Source organism: Saccostrea echinata, unplaced genomic scaffold (genome assembly GCF_033153115.1).
Source record: "Saccostrea echinata isolate AGI-Se365-2 ecotype Australia unplaced genomic scaffold, CSIRO_AGI_Sech_v1 ptg000016l, whole genome shotgun sequence".
Taxonomy (NCBI): domain Eukaryota; kingdom Metazoa; phylum Mollusca; class Bivalvia; order Ostreida; family Ostreidae; genus Saccostrea; species Saccostrea echinata.
In genome coordinates, this window is record NW_026889765.1 from 25054821 (window position 1) to 25069607 (window position 14787).

The window sequence follows — 14787 nt, forward strand, 5'->3', positions numbered from 1 at the left end:
GGGAAGTAGTATCTTCTCAGGGAAATAGACAGTTTTATGGTATTAATTTTATATAGAGTAATAACAGTAGAGGAATAATATACAGTTATAGAATGGGTTTGAGGGAAATAGCAATTTTATGGTCCCCCGAGGGAGGAAACTCCATTGTATTTCCCGAGGCGGCGAAGCCGCCGAGGGAAATAGTTTCCTCCCGAGGGGGACCATAAAATTGCTATTTCCCGAAAATCCATCCTATAACTGTTTTATTATACCGAAACAATTTTAAAAAGTATTCGTTAAACCATATTTTTAGGCTATTTTAAGACCAAAGAAACACAAAAAAGAAAAAAAAAATGAAATTTTATTAAATTTTCAATGAATTTAATTTTTAAAAATTGATAACATTTTAAAACAAAGTTAATTTGACATTTATTTCAGAAATATATTTCTATAGTCAGCATTAAAGTCATTTATCACAGTTAATATCACAGATAAATTGATAAATAAATTAAAATAATAATATCACAGATAATGTCTTCAATAAAACTAGTTTCAACAGTCAACATATATACATGTGGATTGACCACAACTTATCACTGTAATAAATTAAGCAGAGTAGCCTAAAAATCTTAATTGTGCGGTCAGCATTAAGTGAACATTTTTAGTTGTTTTGCATATTAAATGTTATTTGGCAGTTTGAAAAGTGAAAGTTGTTGGGAACTTGAGCCATGGGTAAAGAAACAAATCCTGTGTTGGAGTTTTGAAACTCGTAATCTCCAAGTTCGCAAAGAATTTTGTTGAGGTCATCATCCAAGAAATCGAACATTTCTGGAAAATTATCAGGACAGGGTTTGGACTGAACACATCTAACAGATCGCTTAGCAGGGGGCACATTTTCACTTAGAATGTCGGACATTTGACGCTTTTTGTCCTCGCTCAAGTGAGAACTGTATGATGGAGGTTTCACTTTTATGTCCAGTGACACCAATAATGTGGCGTGCTTCCACACCCTTGTGGTCTAGGACAGTGATTGAGGTGGCCCGAACACAATGATTTGTGTAGCGTTTGGACAGGGTGTACTCCTCACTTACACAGGACATAAAAGAATATAGCGTGTTTTTTCCGAGTGCAGAATTTTCGTACCAGGTGTCTTCATCATAGGAATACTTTCTTTTGGGTCTTTGCCAAAAATTGGGGTTAGATGGATGCAGCTTTGACAAGTATTTCTTGAATGAGGTAACAGGACACCTTGGATCGCCTATAAATTTAAATTTCAAGAATAAGTTACAGTTTTTACTTTTAGTTTTTTTAACGATAATTATAGCAGAGTATACAAAGAAAGATAACTCTAAAAATTTACCTGGTCTGTCATACATTCGGCCTTGTTTATGATCTTTGTTGTGAATATCATCCCCTCTATGATTCTTGGTTTGTTTGTTTATAACTGATACGTACTCTCTATTGGAAGGATCCACAGATATGGTAAAGTCTGATTTTTGGACTTCCCGCAGATTTTCTCTTCCTCTGTTACAGAAGTAATACAAGTACTCAAACAACGTTTTGTTCTGGAGTCCTTCGGGAGTATCCACGGAAAATGCATCAGATGCATAAAGTTTTTCCATATCCTCTATAACTATAGGTTCCTTTGATTTTGTTTCACCGACTCCGGTTTTCTTGAGCTGGACCAAGACAGCTTTAAACATTTCACCGGAGGTGCTGTATCTGTCATCGTTGATGATATCCTCACTCCGAACTTTAAGAAAGTGTTGTTGAAGTCCATATCGAATAGTTACCATGGACTTTCTAGCATACTTAGTTCCGTCTACTTTTCGTAACTCTGCATAAAATTTCCGCAAGCACTGGTTTAATTCCTCTGGTGTAACATTTACCAAATCGTCAATATTTCCTAAGTCTCTTTCAGTGAGATAAGTTTTAAGTATATTTATCGCGGTTTTTACAACTGCTTTTGTGTTCAAACTTGACTTGTTGTCAATAATAGATTGTAACTGTTCCTCAGTGAAAATTCCAAATCTCCCCCCATCCATCTTTCCAGCTGATTCTGACGTAATCTGTTAATTTCATATTACGTCACAGACACGAGATTCTTTGAACGCCCCGCCCACCGAATATTTTGATTGGTTAAAAATATTAATGAATATTAATGAGGGAGTAGTCCCAGGGAGTAGCTCTGATTTTTTCAGGGAGTAGTCCTCAGATGGGGGAAATAGTCTCATTTCGGGGAAATAGACAGTTTTATGGTATTAATTTTATATAGAGTAATTACAGTAGAGGTATAATAATAATATACTATAACTAGGGTAGCGATTAATCCCAGATGCAATGAATAGTAACAAATATTGATTTTACACATTTTACACTATTTGTCACAATCTATTTATACATAGATGTAAATACCCCGGCGGAACCCAGGGAATCACTACCTGCCTACCGGGATGACCTCCCTAGATCCTTGGCGCGATAGCGCCCCCACAGGTGACTGTGGTGGGAACAGACCTCTTGGTACCAACAAGAGTGAGTGCCACATCAAATGAATGAATTCAAGTTCTGACTCGGGCCCTAACTCTATACCTGCCTCCCCTGGAATACAACAACAACATGGGGATAATACCCCCAGGGGTAGGCCCCAAAATTTGCCTTGGTACCCACAAAGATCAAGCTGGTCCCTCAGGTACCGCTGAGGTAACCCCAAATTAATCCTCCCCAGTACTGAGGATAGATTACCCAGAGTTTTGAGCCAGACATGAGAAAATTCCTTATTCGTGGTAATCCCCGAATTCCGCCAAATGGACTTGTCTATACAAGTTCACCCGCCAATGTGTTAGGTGTATACATGTTAGTTTTTAATTCATTCCATTTCACCCACCTGACCTTTAAATTTCAAATTTTATAAGTGTTCATGTTTATAATAGACACTTGTTAGTTGTTCCATGTAATAAATCAAGACTCATCTTGGATTAAACTTATATCAGACCAAATAATTGACATACTTTGGACTAATAACTTGCAGCATAAGCAGGAACATTCCATACTATGAAACAATAATGATCCAGGCGAGGTGCCCAGGTCCTTGAAACCTTAATGTACCACCCAAGTGCAATTTAATTTATTCTAAAACAAAGAGTCAAATTCCTTCGATCTAATTTCCCTGACTCCAAACCCATTTTTTAAAAATCAAATTGAGGGCTTTTTCCTCAAGGACAAATGGTGTCACTTTGGGTAGCTCAGTATCCTATGAATGCCATATCCCAGACTACACACAATCTACAAAAACTAAAATTTTTATATGGATAGATGTATAATACGTTTAAGCCAAAATTGAAATTGAGCTATAATATTTTAATTATACAAATCTCACACCAATGTTTGAGGCATATATAGTTATGGATTCCACCTGCCCAATTGTTTAATAATTTGTTCAGGAATGCCCTATAATACTGCTGCTGAAAAGAGTGTGATCTAAAACAGTATTTGTTTATGTTACAGAAATGAATAGTATTGCAATTAGGGTTTGATAACTAATAACACGTTAGTAGTTAGGGGATTACCATTGAAATGTACCACAAATTGGCCATGGCTAGGTGTACCAAGTTCAGACTCTATTGTTAATGATTTATTCATCCACCTAGCTTAATGATGCCAATGTGACATTGTTGAAAAGGTGTGAATCAATTATTGAAAGTTATTGTTTCCAATATTGACCTGAGATGCACGAGGACCCAAAGCCCAAAAATGAAGCCACTGTCAATGCAAAATAGAATCTGCAATTTAATTTGATATAATAACTAACTAATGAACTCTGCTTGAATATAATAGTGAAATAAGTGATATTAACTACAAGTTTCTAACCAATAGTCTGACCTTAGCAGAATTGACTATTTGCACGACCGATTGCTTGTCAGTATGCAATAATATCCTGTTGTTAGCCAAAGGTACCTGAATAAACATTTATAGGTATTCCAGAATTTGGAAAAAATTGCATGTTATTAATACTCATATCATAATGGTATTTTTCTTATATTTTTTTCAATCATTATATAACACATACCTGTAGTGTAAAAAGCATGTGTTATCGTTGGAAGACATATCAAATATATCACTTCAAATTTCATATCATGGTTAACAAAGCAAGCTTGAAGGAAATTCGATTTATCTAAAGATTTTTAAATACTTTTATGGGACACAAATGTCAACTTTTCCCAGTTTCTAGACTACGAAGAACTTGAGTTGCGTGAATAAAAATTGTTGCACGAAAAGATTGAATTTCAAGCTTAATTTGAGTCTTTTTTGATTAAATGATCATTTTTTTTGAAAGAGTTATCCTTCTTGGCTGGGGAGCGGATATTCAAGATTACGAAAATCAGCTACATAACTTCATCTACTTTTAATTCATTTTCAGTTATTTTACTTAATTTGTTTAGCATTCTAGACACCTATCCTGGGATTGTTACATAGCTCAGTCAATGTATCTTGAGGTAAAACTATTAAGCATAGATATAACTGTCTCCATTCTATCCCTTAGAGTCAAACCTGATGAGAGTTCTGCGGTCTTGTCATTAGATATTCCACGTTCAACACAAACCTAGTGCAAAATATCTAGCATATGTTTACAAATAGTGTTATCCAATTTTCCTGTAAAAATAAAAAATCATCTATGTAATAACATTATCAATAAAAATATTTCAGAGCTCTTAAAGACCAATGAAGGCATCAATAGAATTTCTTAATTCTTAATTAAATATACACTCCATGAAGTTTAATATCATTGGATATTTCTAAAATCTAAATCATTTAATGCCCAATCCATATTGGTAATATAATTCTAGCTAACCTTACAGCTACATTTATTTGCAATTCTGATACTTCACTGGATAAGAATAAATGACAGTGGAGTGTATTATAACTGTGTCTAAAATTATATCATTTCTGTTTATATTTTAAATTCTGCTCTATAAATGCGAGGTGATTATATATGCAGAATTCAAAAAATATCTACATCATTGACAATTCTATAGATAAGAAACCTCTAGAAATCTCAACACTATTGGAATATATGTATCTTAATCTTATTCATTTTATGCAATATATTCAGTTAAACAAACCCAATATTTAGGGGGATAAATCCTTTGAAATAAAACCCCGACCATATAGGGGTACAACATCTTGTCTGAATTCAACCACGATCATATAGGGGTGGAACATCTTGTTTGAATTCAACCCCGACCGTATAGGGGTGAAAAATCCTGCTAAAATTAAACCCCGACCATATAGGGGTGCAGGATACTGCTTAAGTAAACTTCAACCATACATATGCAAAATCCTATTAAAAATTAAACCCCGACCATATAGGGGTGCAGGATATTGCGTAAGTAAACCCCAACCATATAGGCGTGCAGGATCCTGCTAAAATTCAACCCCGACCATATAGGGGTGCAGGATATTGCTTGAGTAAACCCCGACCATAAAGGAGTGCAAAACCTGCTATAATTCAAACCCGACTATATAGGGGTGCAAGATCCTGCTAAAACTAACCCCGACCATATAGGGGTGTAAAATCCTGCTAAAACTAAACTTTATGGTTAGTCTTAAATAAGCTGTTAATAAATAATACACAGGATCCAATGAAACAACCCCAACTTTACGGGGGTGTCATAAATGTATAAATTAAATGATATAATATTTATATGGCTACATGCATCATTATATTAGATTGCATTAAATCACCACTGCATATGTGGATTTTGAAAATAAACAGATGAAAATTGAAAAATGTATCGTTAGACTAAATATAAATGCTGCACAAACATGTACCCACCATTATTGATAGACTTTATCAAGGAAACAATAACAGCTCTCAAATTATTATAATATTCCTTATTTCCCTGATTATTCAAATGGACCCCATCCGCCAGAAATACCATACTATGATAAACCAGATAGGCGAAAGAATGCTGCTCCCTCTACATTCTGCAAGTAATAGGACATGCGTCTATTTAATTCATCAACTCTCTTGCACTCTGTGTCCACATGAAACCTGATACGTCTTGTCGGGGGAATTCTATGCAATGTCTGAAGCACCACTACTTTTTTCACATCTTCCGCATCACGGAGATAAATTACAAAGTCTGCAAGTTCATGAAAAATGTCTTCCACTGATGTGTTTCTCCGACACAAATCGTTTGACACAGCTTGTAACAAAACAACATCTGGACACAAGTCTCTTACGTAACGAGTGCCTTGCGCACGAATTTGAGCCAGTGACGCTCCCCCATAACCTAAATAGAAAATCTGTAGCTCCTTTGAATTAAGATTTAAATTCGGCGTCACCCGATGGTCAGAACTAGTTGATACAAACAAAGTTCTCAAATCTGCGTATAAATGAATGCCCCAGAATAAGGACTTTTGATGTCATTCTATCCTCAGCATCACCGCATGATGTACAGTCACAGATACCACAAAGTGCAACGATTATAAAGAACAAGGTATGGTTTTAATACAATTCTTGCCCTGTGTTTTTCTTAAAAATGAAAGTGATGTAAAAAATTAAAACTCATGCTTTCTGAATCATTGAAATTCCATGCAGAAAGATCATACAAATCATTTTTCTCTCATGACCTTCTGAATGCTAATTGTGACGTCATAAACTTGTGCAATTTCCCGTATTTTCTTAAAAAGTTGCAGAAGACACCAATTTTCAATGGAATTTTCTTTCAGATAATATTGTCCACAGCCATCGCCCACAAAGATTTTGAGATATGCGATTTTTCAAAGAATTTTACACAACATATCCAAAAATTAAAGTGGGCGACGGCTGTGGACACTATTTTCTTAAGGAAAATAACCCTTGAAATGAGTCATTTTTTGTTTAAGATAGAGAAATGAATCAAATTGATGACGTCATATTTCCAGAATGGTACTCCTTCATGCCATATTCTTTCCTGATTTATCACAGTCATATACTCAACTAATATTTAAGCCAGTTTCAAAACTTTTTGAAAACATTAGATTTTTAGGGCACAATAAAGCTAAAACCGTACCTTCTTCTTCAAGCCTTTATAACTAGGGGCATCATGTTATTGTTCGCATAAATTACTTACAGTGTCTATAAACCGTATCCTTGGAACAAAATAATGCACAAAAATGGAAACAATTTTGCTGAACGGTGGGTCAAAACATCTTCAAGACAAAGTGTGCAGACTAGAGATGAAATATTGCAACATGTATGCCCTTCTAGCTTTTGGTTACAGACTACTAATTTTACCCCTATTTCATTGACCACGCAAGTAGTGCCAGTTTAAAAATAGAGGTTTTTTCTTAAAAATTCTTTGGGATGTATATGGGGTGGAATGGGGTTATTTTTGGGCATAGATGGAAAGGAAAGGGTCTGAAAAAAATTATAAAATTGATAGTAATGGGAAATTTTGCTTTTAAGCGCGTAGTAGGAAGGGTGTAAAGAGGTCCATGTTTACCCTTTCCTCGAAGGAAAAGTGAAATAAGCAGGGTAGGGGTTATTTGCGATGCCATAGCAGGACTTGCAGACTATGAATTTTCCCGAGAGCCTGAAAAATGTTTGGACTTGAATTGTTTTTACTCTATGCCAAGTTTCAGGTAAGTTGAGCCGGTGTGATTTTTAAAATTAATTTTTACATTATAAAGGAATGTATAGCAAAATAATTGGTAGTCTGTGTCCTATCAGGTCAAAGGTCAAAACTTACGTTAATCAATTTATTGGCACTTTTTGGATAATTTATAACTAATTATGCAAATTGTTGACAAATTTAATGAAAAAAATTGTATTTTGGAGAAGTTGGATTGATTTAAAAAATTGAAAATGGGGAGGGGGCACCTACTCGTGTTTGTCAAAGGGTATGATGTAATGTGTGCAATTAATGTGTGTCAAGAATTTATGCAATATGAATTTTGATTCTATATTTAAGGTAAGGTTTGCGACCCCTTCCAAATTTTATTTTTTCAAAATTGTACACATGTCGTACATCAATTTGTTTGGGAAGAATAGCTTCATCATTTAACATGATTTTAAAAGATATTGCCCGTACCGTTTTTTGAATAAAAGACGCCAAATTTGAGGTATTTGACGTTTTACGTGTTTAATTATTTTCAATGAAAAAATAGATTTATTTCTTATATTATCATTTTAAAATAATGAAAATGGCATGAATTATTATATTTTATGCTCAATATATCTTAAATTTCTATTTCTGTTATTTAAAATGTAAAAATTTGGGTAAAAAAGAGGTTTTTTCAATTTTCCATAATAAAGTGAAACCGTTGCCATGGCAACAAACAAGTAAAAATTACCATTATCTATATCTACCGATTCCACGAAAATCCAAGAATATGTTAACTGGATCATTTTCATTACTATGAACTAAAAAAATATGGATGTCCCCAACATTGTTTCCATGGAAACAGAGGCTATATAACAGGTTTTGTACATAAAAATCAGACTTTTTTTGCATTTCAAAAGTAAACATTGATACGATTTTTAGAAAGTTTACTAGTCAAACTAAATTTTATATGAAATTATTTTTTGGCAGAAAATTTACCACAATTACACTCCTTCTATGCTACAAATCAGTTCATGGAAAGACTTTTGGTATACATGTCCTACTTACAGTGCCTTAATTCGTTTACAATATTATTGATAAAATAGTCAATGGAATTATGTTTCAACACCTTTTAGAAATACATGTATTTATAAACATGCTTGAGGTGTATACATGTACATATATTTGTTCATCATGGTTTCTTAGTATGCTGCTGTTGGAAACCAAGTTTAAGTTAACCAATAAAAGTTTATTGTTTTTGACCTCATGTTGATTTAATCATTCCAACAGATTTCAACTAGACTCTACATGTATTAATTTCTAGGCATCCTTGGCTATTTAAAGTATTTACTCATCTATGACTGATCATGCTTTACATGCTATCATTTGAGTTTAACAGCTGTAACATATATCTACATATCAATCATTTTATTAGTCTGTTCATTTGTTTGTTTAACATCCCTTCAAGAATTTTTCACTCATATTGTGACGCCACCACTTGCCAGTGGAGGGCTGCAAATTTAGACCTGTACTTGACACTTATGGCCTTTGAGCAGTGAGGGATCTTTTTCGTGCCAGCAAATACAGAGATAAAGGAATTCGGTTTATACAGTCTCATCTGAAGGACCAGTCTTCAAGTCCTACAGTGGGATTCGAACCCGCAATGCAAGGATCAACTCCTTCTTCAGTGATTCTAGAGCAAACGCTGTAACCACTGCACCATGAAACAACTTTGATCAGTCCCAGATTCTTGATAAATGCAGCTGTATGTAAGAAGACAATAACATTGAATTTCAAGTTACAAATTCATATTTTAATGAGTTTACAGTGCAAGTGCTTCAGGTATCTGTCAAATTGTAAAATTCTGCAAAGTTATACATTCTCATGAATATTGGACAAGAACAGGAAAAAATAACAATGGCATAATGACACAGATATATATTCTGTCCATTATCTATGGATATTTTGCTACAACAATTTACCGCAACATGAAATTTTACCAACACTTTTTGAATGGTACATAGAAACTTGTTAAGCAGACATATGCCACCTTCAATTAATACATCTAATGCATACATTTATTTTACTGAATACAAGTTCAAAGATGGAGAAGCAATGTACTGTAATCAACTCAGACTCTTATTTTTTTCTAAATATAAAGAAAACAGCTAGTAATAGAATGTTGTTGTGGAATCATTGTTTCCATGGATAACATTTATTGGGTAACCAGTCTCCTCCAAATCCTGGGCCACTAGTATTGGCATATCTGGTTCCATACCTTTGCTCAATCCATCCAACTTTCTTGAACATATGAGCTCGAATATTACGGTCTTTACTATGATAGATGACACAGATCTTCTGAGCAAGAGCTGAAGTACTTTTTCTGATTCTTTTCCAATTAATGATCCATAATCTGAAATTGTGTGTTCATTTTCATTACTGAAAGGAATGAAAAATAAAATGAAATTAATGAATTTCCAACATATTCACTTCAAAACTAATAATGGTATAAGTATTATAAAAAAAATAAATGTACACATTTCTACAGATTGAATTAAATGAATGCAATTATATAAGCTTGATGAGTGAATTTTCTAAAACACACCCTAAGATTATTCATAAATAGTCATGCATAATCTGGATCTCTTTTTATCTAAAAAATGAGATACATGTACTAATAAAAACAGAACTTCATTCACAGAAAGTATTCTCAGGCTATCATGAAAACCATTCAATCAAAATTAAATCTATCCACATGGCCGTGCCCCCCCCCCCCCCATTTTGCTGATATATAGAATACTATAGAAAACATAGCTACTATGTGCTTGTGCCCCTTCAATAATAACGTCTGATAATTTATTTATTTTTTTTTTTTTTTGCTTGTCAAGGAATTTTAATTTTATTGGTAGTGCCCCCTAAACTGAATGTTTGGATTTTATTGTGCCCCTCCCCTCCCCCCCTCCCCCAAACTGAAATTGCTTCCTACGGGCCTGATCCACATTAATGATTATACTAATGTATCACTTGGTGAGGAAAAAATGAATACAAACTGTACTTTAGAAAAGCTCACCTGTATTATGTCATAATTCCAACCTGTGCCAGCTGTCTCTATAAGCCCCCATCAAAGGTTACTTCAATCTTTAAAAAAATAATAATAAAATGAAATAAAAATTTAAAAAACACTTATACGAGGGGTTATCAAAAAGTTCGAGGACTGATGCGATAAAATTAATACTATGTAGTTTATGTTTACAAAATTTGTAAGGAACATTAAAGAACAAAAGTTTAAGAAGTGTGGAAAATTTTAGCTTGATACGTTGACATTTTGCCAAATTATTATAAAATAAAAAAGGCATTATATGATCACCCGGCGCTGTCGTCGTTTAGTTTCATGACGTCCGACAACGTCATTATTTCTCAGTGCCTGCTCCTTCTGTCTCAAAACACTTATCTTGATGAGATTCCCTGGAGTTTAGAAAAACCTAAAACATGTCTTGTTTATATGACATAACAATGTCATGAACAGCTGATTTCAATGCATATAAAATTGTAAATGAATCTTTACGTAGGGAAAGATCCTCGCTTGATTATGCCAGCATATTTTGCATGTTGGAGTTCAATATATAAAACACACATGATCAACGTCACTTTTTGACGAGATTGACTTTTCACACCTTGACTACAAATCGACATTAACTGCTCATCTCTCTGAATCTCTTTTGGCATTTAATAACAAGTACTCTGGATGCATTTTATTTTTTTGTAGCCAGTTTAAACTTTCCCTAAGTCTACACCAGTTTTTTCAGGGGCAAAACTTCATAGAATGATGGAAAAGAAACCCCTCCCCCTTTTTGACGTCATTTTTAAGCCCTTAATTGTATAGACACTGCTTATAAAATATACGATAAAATTTCATAGAACGTACAGAATGGGGTAAAAATGGCACATTTTGCGGAACAATTGTGTCCCATCACATGCCTGAATTAACGGAATTTTTTGATATCAAGTGCTCATATCAGAAGAGTTTTTCTTAGTTACACTCAGGTTGAAAAAACGTCATGTTCGCGGTTGCGCCGCCTGGACATGCCATTGCTTATAAAAACATTACTAATTTATTTAAAAATAAAACTTATGAATTGTGGTTTATTCTATAGATAGAAAAGATGATGCTTACTAAATGTCTTAAAATTCATTGATGTACCTAAAGCGGTTTTAAACTTATGGCGCTAGTCCACGAACTTTTTGATAACCCCTCGTATTTACATGTACCAACTAACCATGTATTTATTTTGTGGAACAACAATCTACCTCTGTCAGAGTAGGACAATCAACTCAGCTAAGCTATCAGTAAAACTTATCAATCAATACTGGAACATATATAGCCAGTGCTATATAAGTAAAATGTGCCATATAATAGGAAAATTTTTGAAAATGTCTTGATACTGAGTCCCAGACTTTGTAACTTTAACCCCCCTCTTTTTAACCTACTTTTAAATCCTCTTTGAGATTATTAAATTAAAGTTTATGATAAAATTCATACTAAAATCTATCTAGGGAGAAAATCCATGTGCTGCATATTAAATATCACTTTGTATGTTTTGACTAATTACAAAAGAGTTAGAATTTATTTGTTTACTGCATTCAAGATTGATATTTTTTTAGTGGATTAGGGCTCCAGACCTTTTTTCAATGAGAACTAATTTTCAGTGAAAAGTAACGTGTCAATCAACAATTCAAACTATTTCATTACAAAAATGATGAAAATGCTTTCCTGATTGTATTAAAAAAATTAAAAAAAAACAACTTTTTCTGCATTACGGGATTTTAGTCACATGCACCTAATCCGAGATTCGTTGCACATGTCATAATATAAACAGATAAAAGCAGGATTTAGAGTCAGAGGAATCTCGGATTAACATGCACCCTCAGTCCCTGATCTGTTCATTCATTACTGTTTACTAAGACAACTTTCCGTAATTCGTAATTGTAATACGCGATTATGAACTACAAATACTTAAAAATAACAATTAAATTACCTGTCTGATGCAACTATATCAAACTGTCAATGATCCGTGACTTCTCTTCCCTGTTAGGGGTGCATATACTGCATACACCATGCAGAGTGTAACAGGATGCTCCCACATCTATTCTTTCTTTCGTTCGTGACGTCATTTAACATGTTTAAGTGAAGCGGCGAAGTGCATGATTTACAATACATCTGATTCTTTGTTCCTGTTGACTTGAATAACCGTGCAACTTGCGCAGTTCCTTATTGAAAATAAACTTACTAGTCTTCTTTCATTGGGCCATCAATCGTGCATCACGCTAAACTTATTACATTTGTCCGCTAAATTTTTACGAGATTCCTGCACTTTAAATTGTTATACGATTTTCTACTGGAAATGTCCTTTGGATGTTCATGTCAGGTGTTTGACAGACGAAATTCATTAGTGGTTGAATGCTTAGTATCGCTGGTTTAAATTTCGCCGGTTTCAAACGCTTAAGTGATTCATAAGAGTTATCTCCCTGTGATCGCAAACCTTACCTTAATGTTGTAGCTGACATAGAGCACATTCCTCACCTATCCAGTTATTTTAAATTTCAAATGGAGTACAAAAAACACAGGTATGTTCTAACATTTTATTGTTCTTTTACACTGCTCTTAGTATTAGAGAAATGCATTATTCCTCAAAACTTTAGTCACTTGGTGTATATGTAATTATAGTTGATACAATTATTTATTAATTATGAATGTGAATTGAAGTTAAAAGTGCTTTAAAAGTTGAGTATTTTTTTTCAGTGGCTCATTTTCAGTTGATGTGGTGGGATTGTATGCAGTGGCCTGAATAGGAGACTTCTTTTATTTTTAAAAATTCAGGCCAGTTGTCAGTCAGAAGTGAACAAATTTCTACCAGTAGCAGAGACAAATGAGTATTCAGAAAACATGAAACAGCCGTCAACAATATTACTCTACAGTAGCCTTAACTAAATGTATAAAATCAACTGTCTCTTAAGTTTGTACCAATTTCTTTTTGTAATGTATTCATCTATCACCATCATCTGTCGCCAAACTGGTTTACAGTCTCTAAAACTTTCTCCTTTTCTTTCAGCTTTTGGAATTACACATTTGCTGTCTGATTGATGGCACTGATCTGTGATTGTCCAAGACAGGGGAGGTTAGTAAGGTGCTCAACATTTCATGTGGAATGTTTAGTCCTACTGACTTCCTCTAATCTTGAGGTGTCTTGGACATCATTGTCTGTGGTCGCATATCAGACAAAATCATCTTTTTTGGACAAGGACAGGTGTGTTTTCAAGAATTTAGATGTACACTGTGCAAAAATAGTGATCCACCTAGCAGGCAGAATTCATGTGCATTTTAATATAACTATCTCTACACCCCCCCCCCCACCCCCACCCCCTTTGTTCTTAGTAGTCAACTTCCAAGTAACTCCAGGAGTGATTATATGTGACATAGACATGGTATGTATTTCTCTGTGTTGAACCATTGAGAGTATATGAAATGCTTTTTAATTATTTTCTGTTATTTTGTACCTTTCTATTGCACAGTTACCTCCCCTTTTTCTACAGCAAAGTGAAAAATGTATGTAGGTAAAATGCATGTTTTAATTCCTTTTCTTGTAAAATCAGAGTTATAAAAACCAAAATTTTATAAAATTTATGTTATTTATTGTCTAATCATGCTTATTATTACATGAAATACCCATTAAAGAAGTCTAAATATGACCAGGGATAATCCAATTAGAGTAGTAAGTACCACTTCCTGACAGAGGCTGAATGAACCAGGTTGGATAATCTGCTTATAACAAAGGTATTAATCTTTTCCCCCTAACATTTATACTGATTTGTTAAAGCTTATATACTGTAGAATTTTATATAAGTTTTACTAAAATTAGAATTTGCTAAATATTTTTATTTTTAAAATTTCCAAGAATTTTTTGCTTTTTGAAGGTATTTTTTTGAAAAATTGTTTAAAATATTTATTTATGTTATAGGTAAAGTTTGCTTCTTGAATTTTGTATAGGACATATTTATCTAGTATACCAAAATATAAAGAAAGAAAATAATTGTAACATATGTGAGTTGTTAGCATTTCAAATTTGAGAACTGTGTGTCTTATGCTCATTTCATCCTCTGATTTAAGGTGTTCCAGCACATCAATTAAAGGGCCATAACTCTGCTTTGGAATCATCAATTTCAA

At 33.8% G+C, this 14787-nt stretch overlaps 1 protein-coding gene across 1 annotated transcript; it reads right to left on the reverse strand.

Moving 5' to 3' along the window:
* Positions 1–440: 440 nt before the first annotated feature.
* Positions 441–2214, reverse strand: LOC133189049 (uncharacterized). The gene is made up of 2 exons (XM_061324490.1): positions 1340–2214; positions 441–1237 (listed from the first exon to the last, which is right to left on the reverse strand). Exons 1-2 carry the CDS (start codon positions 2022–2024, stop codon positions 876–878), a joined length of 1047 nt encoding a protein of 348 aa, XP_061180474.1. The 5' UTR covers positions 2025–2214; the 3' UTR covers positions 441–875.
* Positions 2215–14787: the final 12573 nt, after the last annotated feature.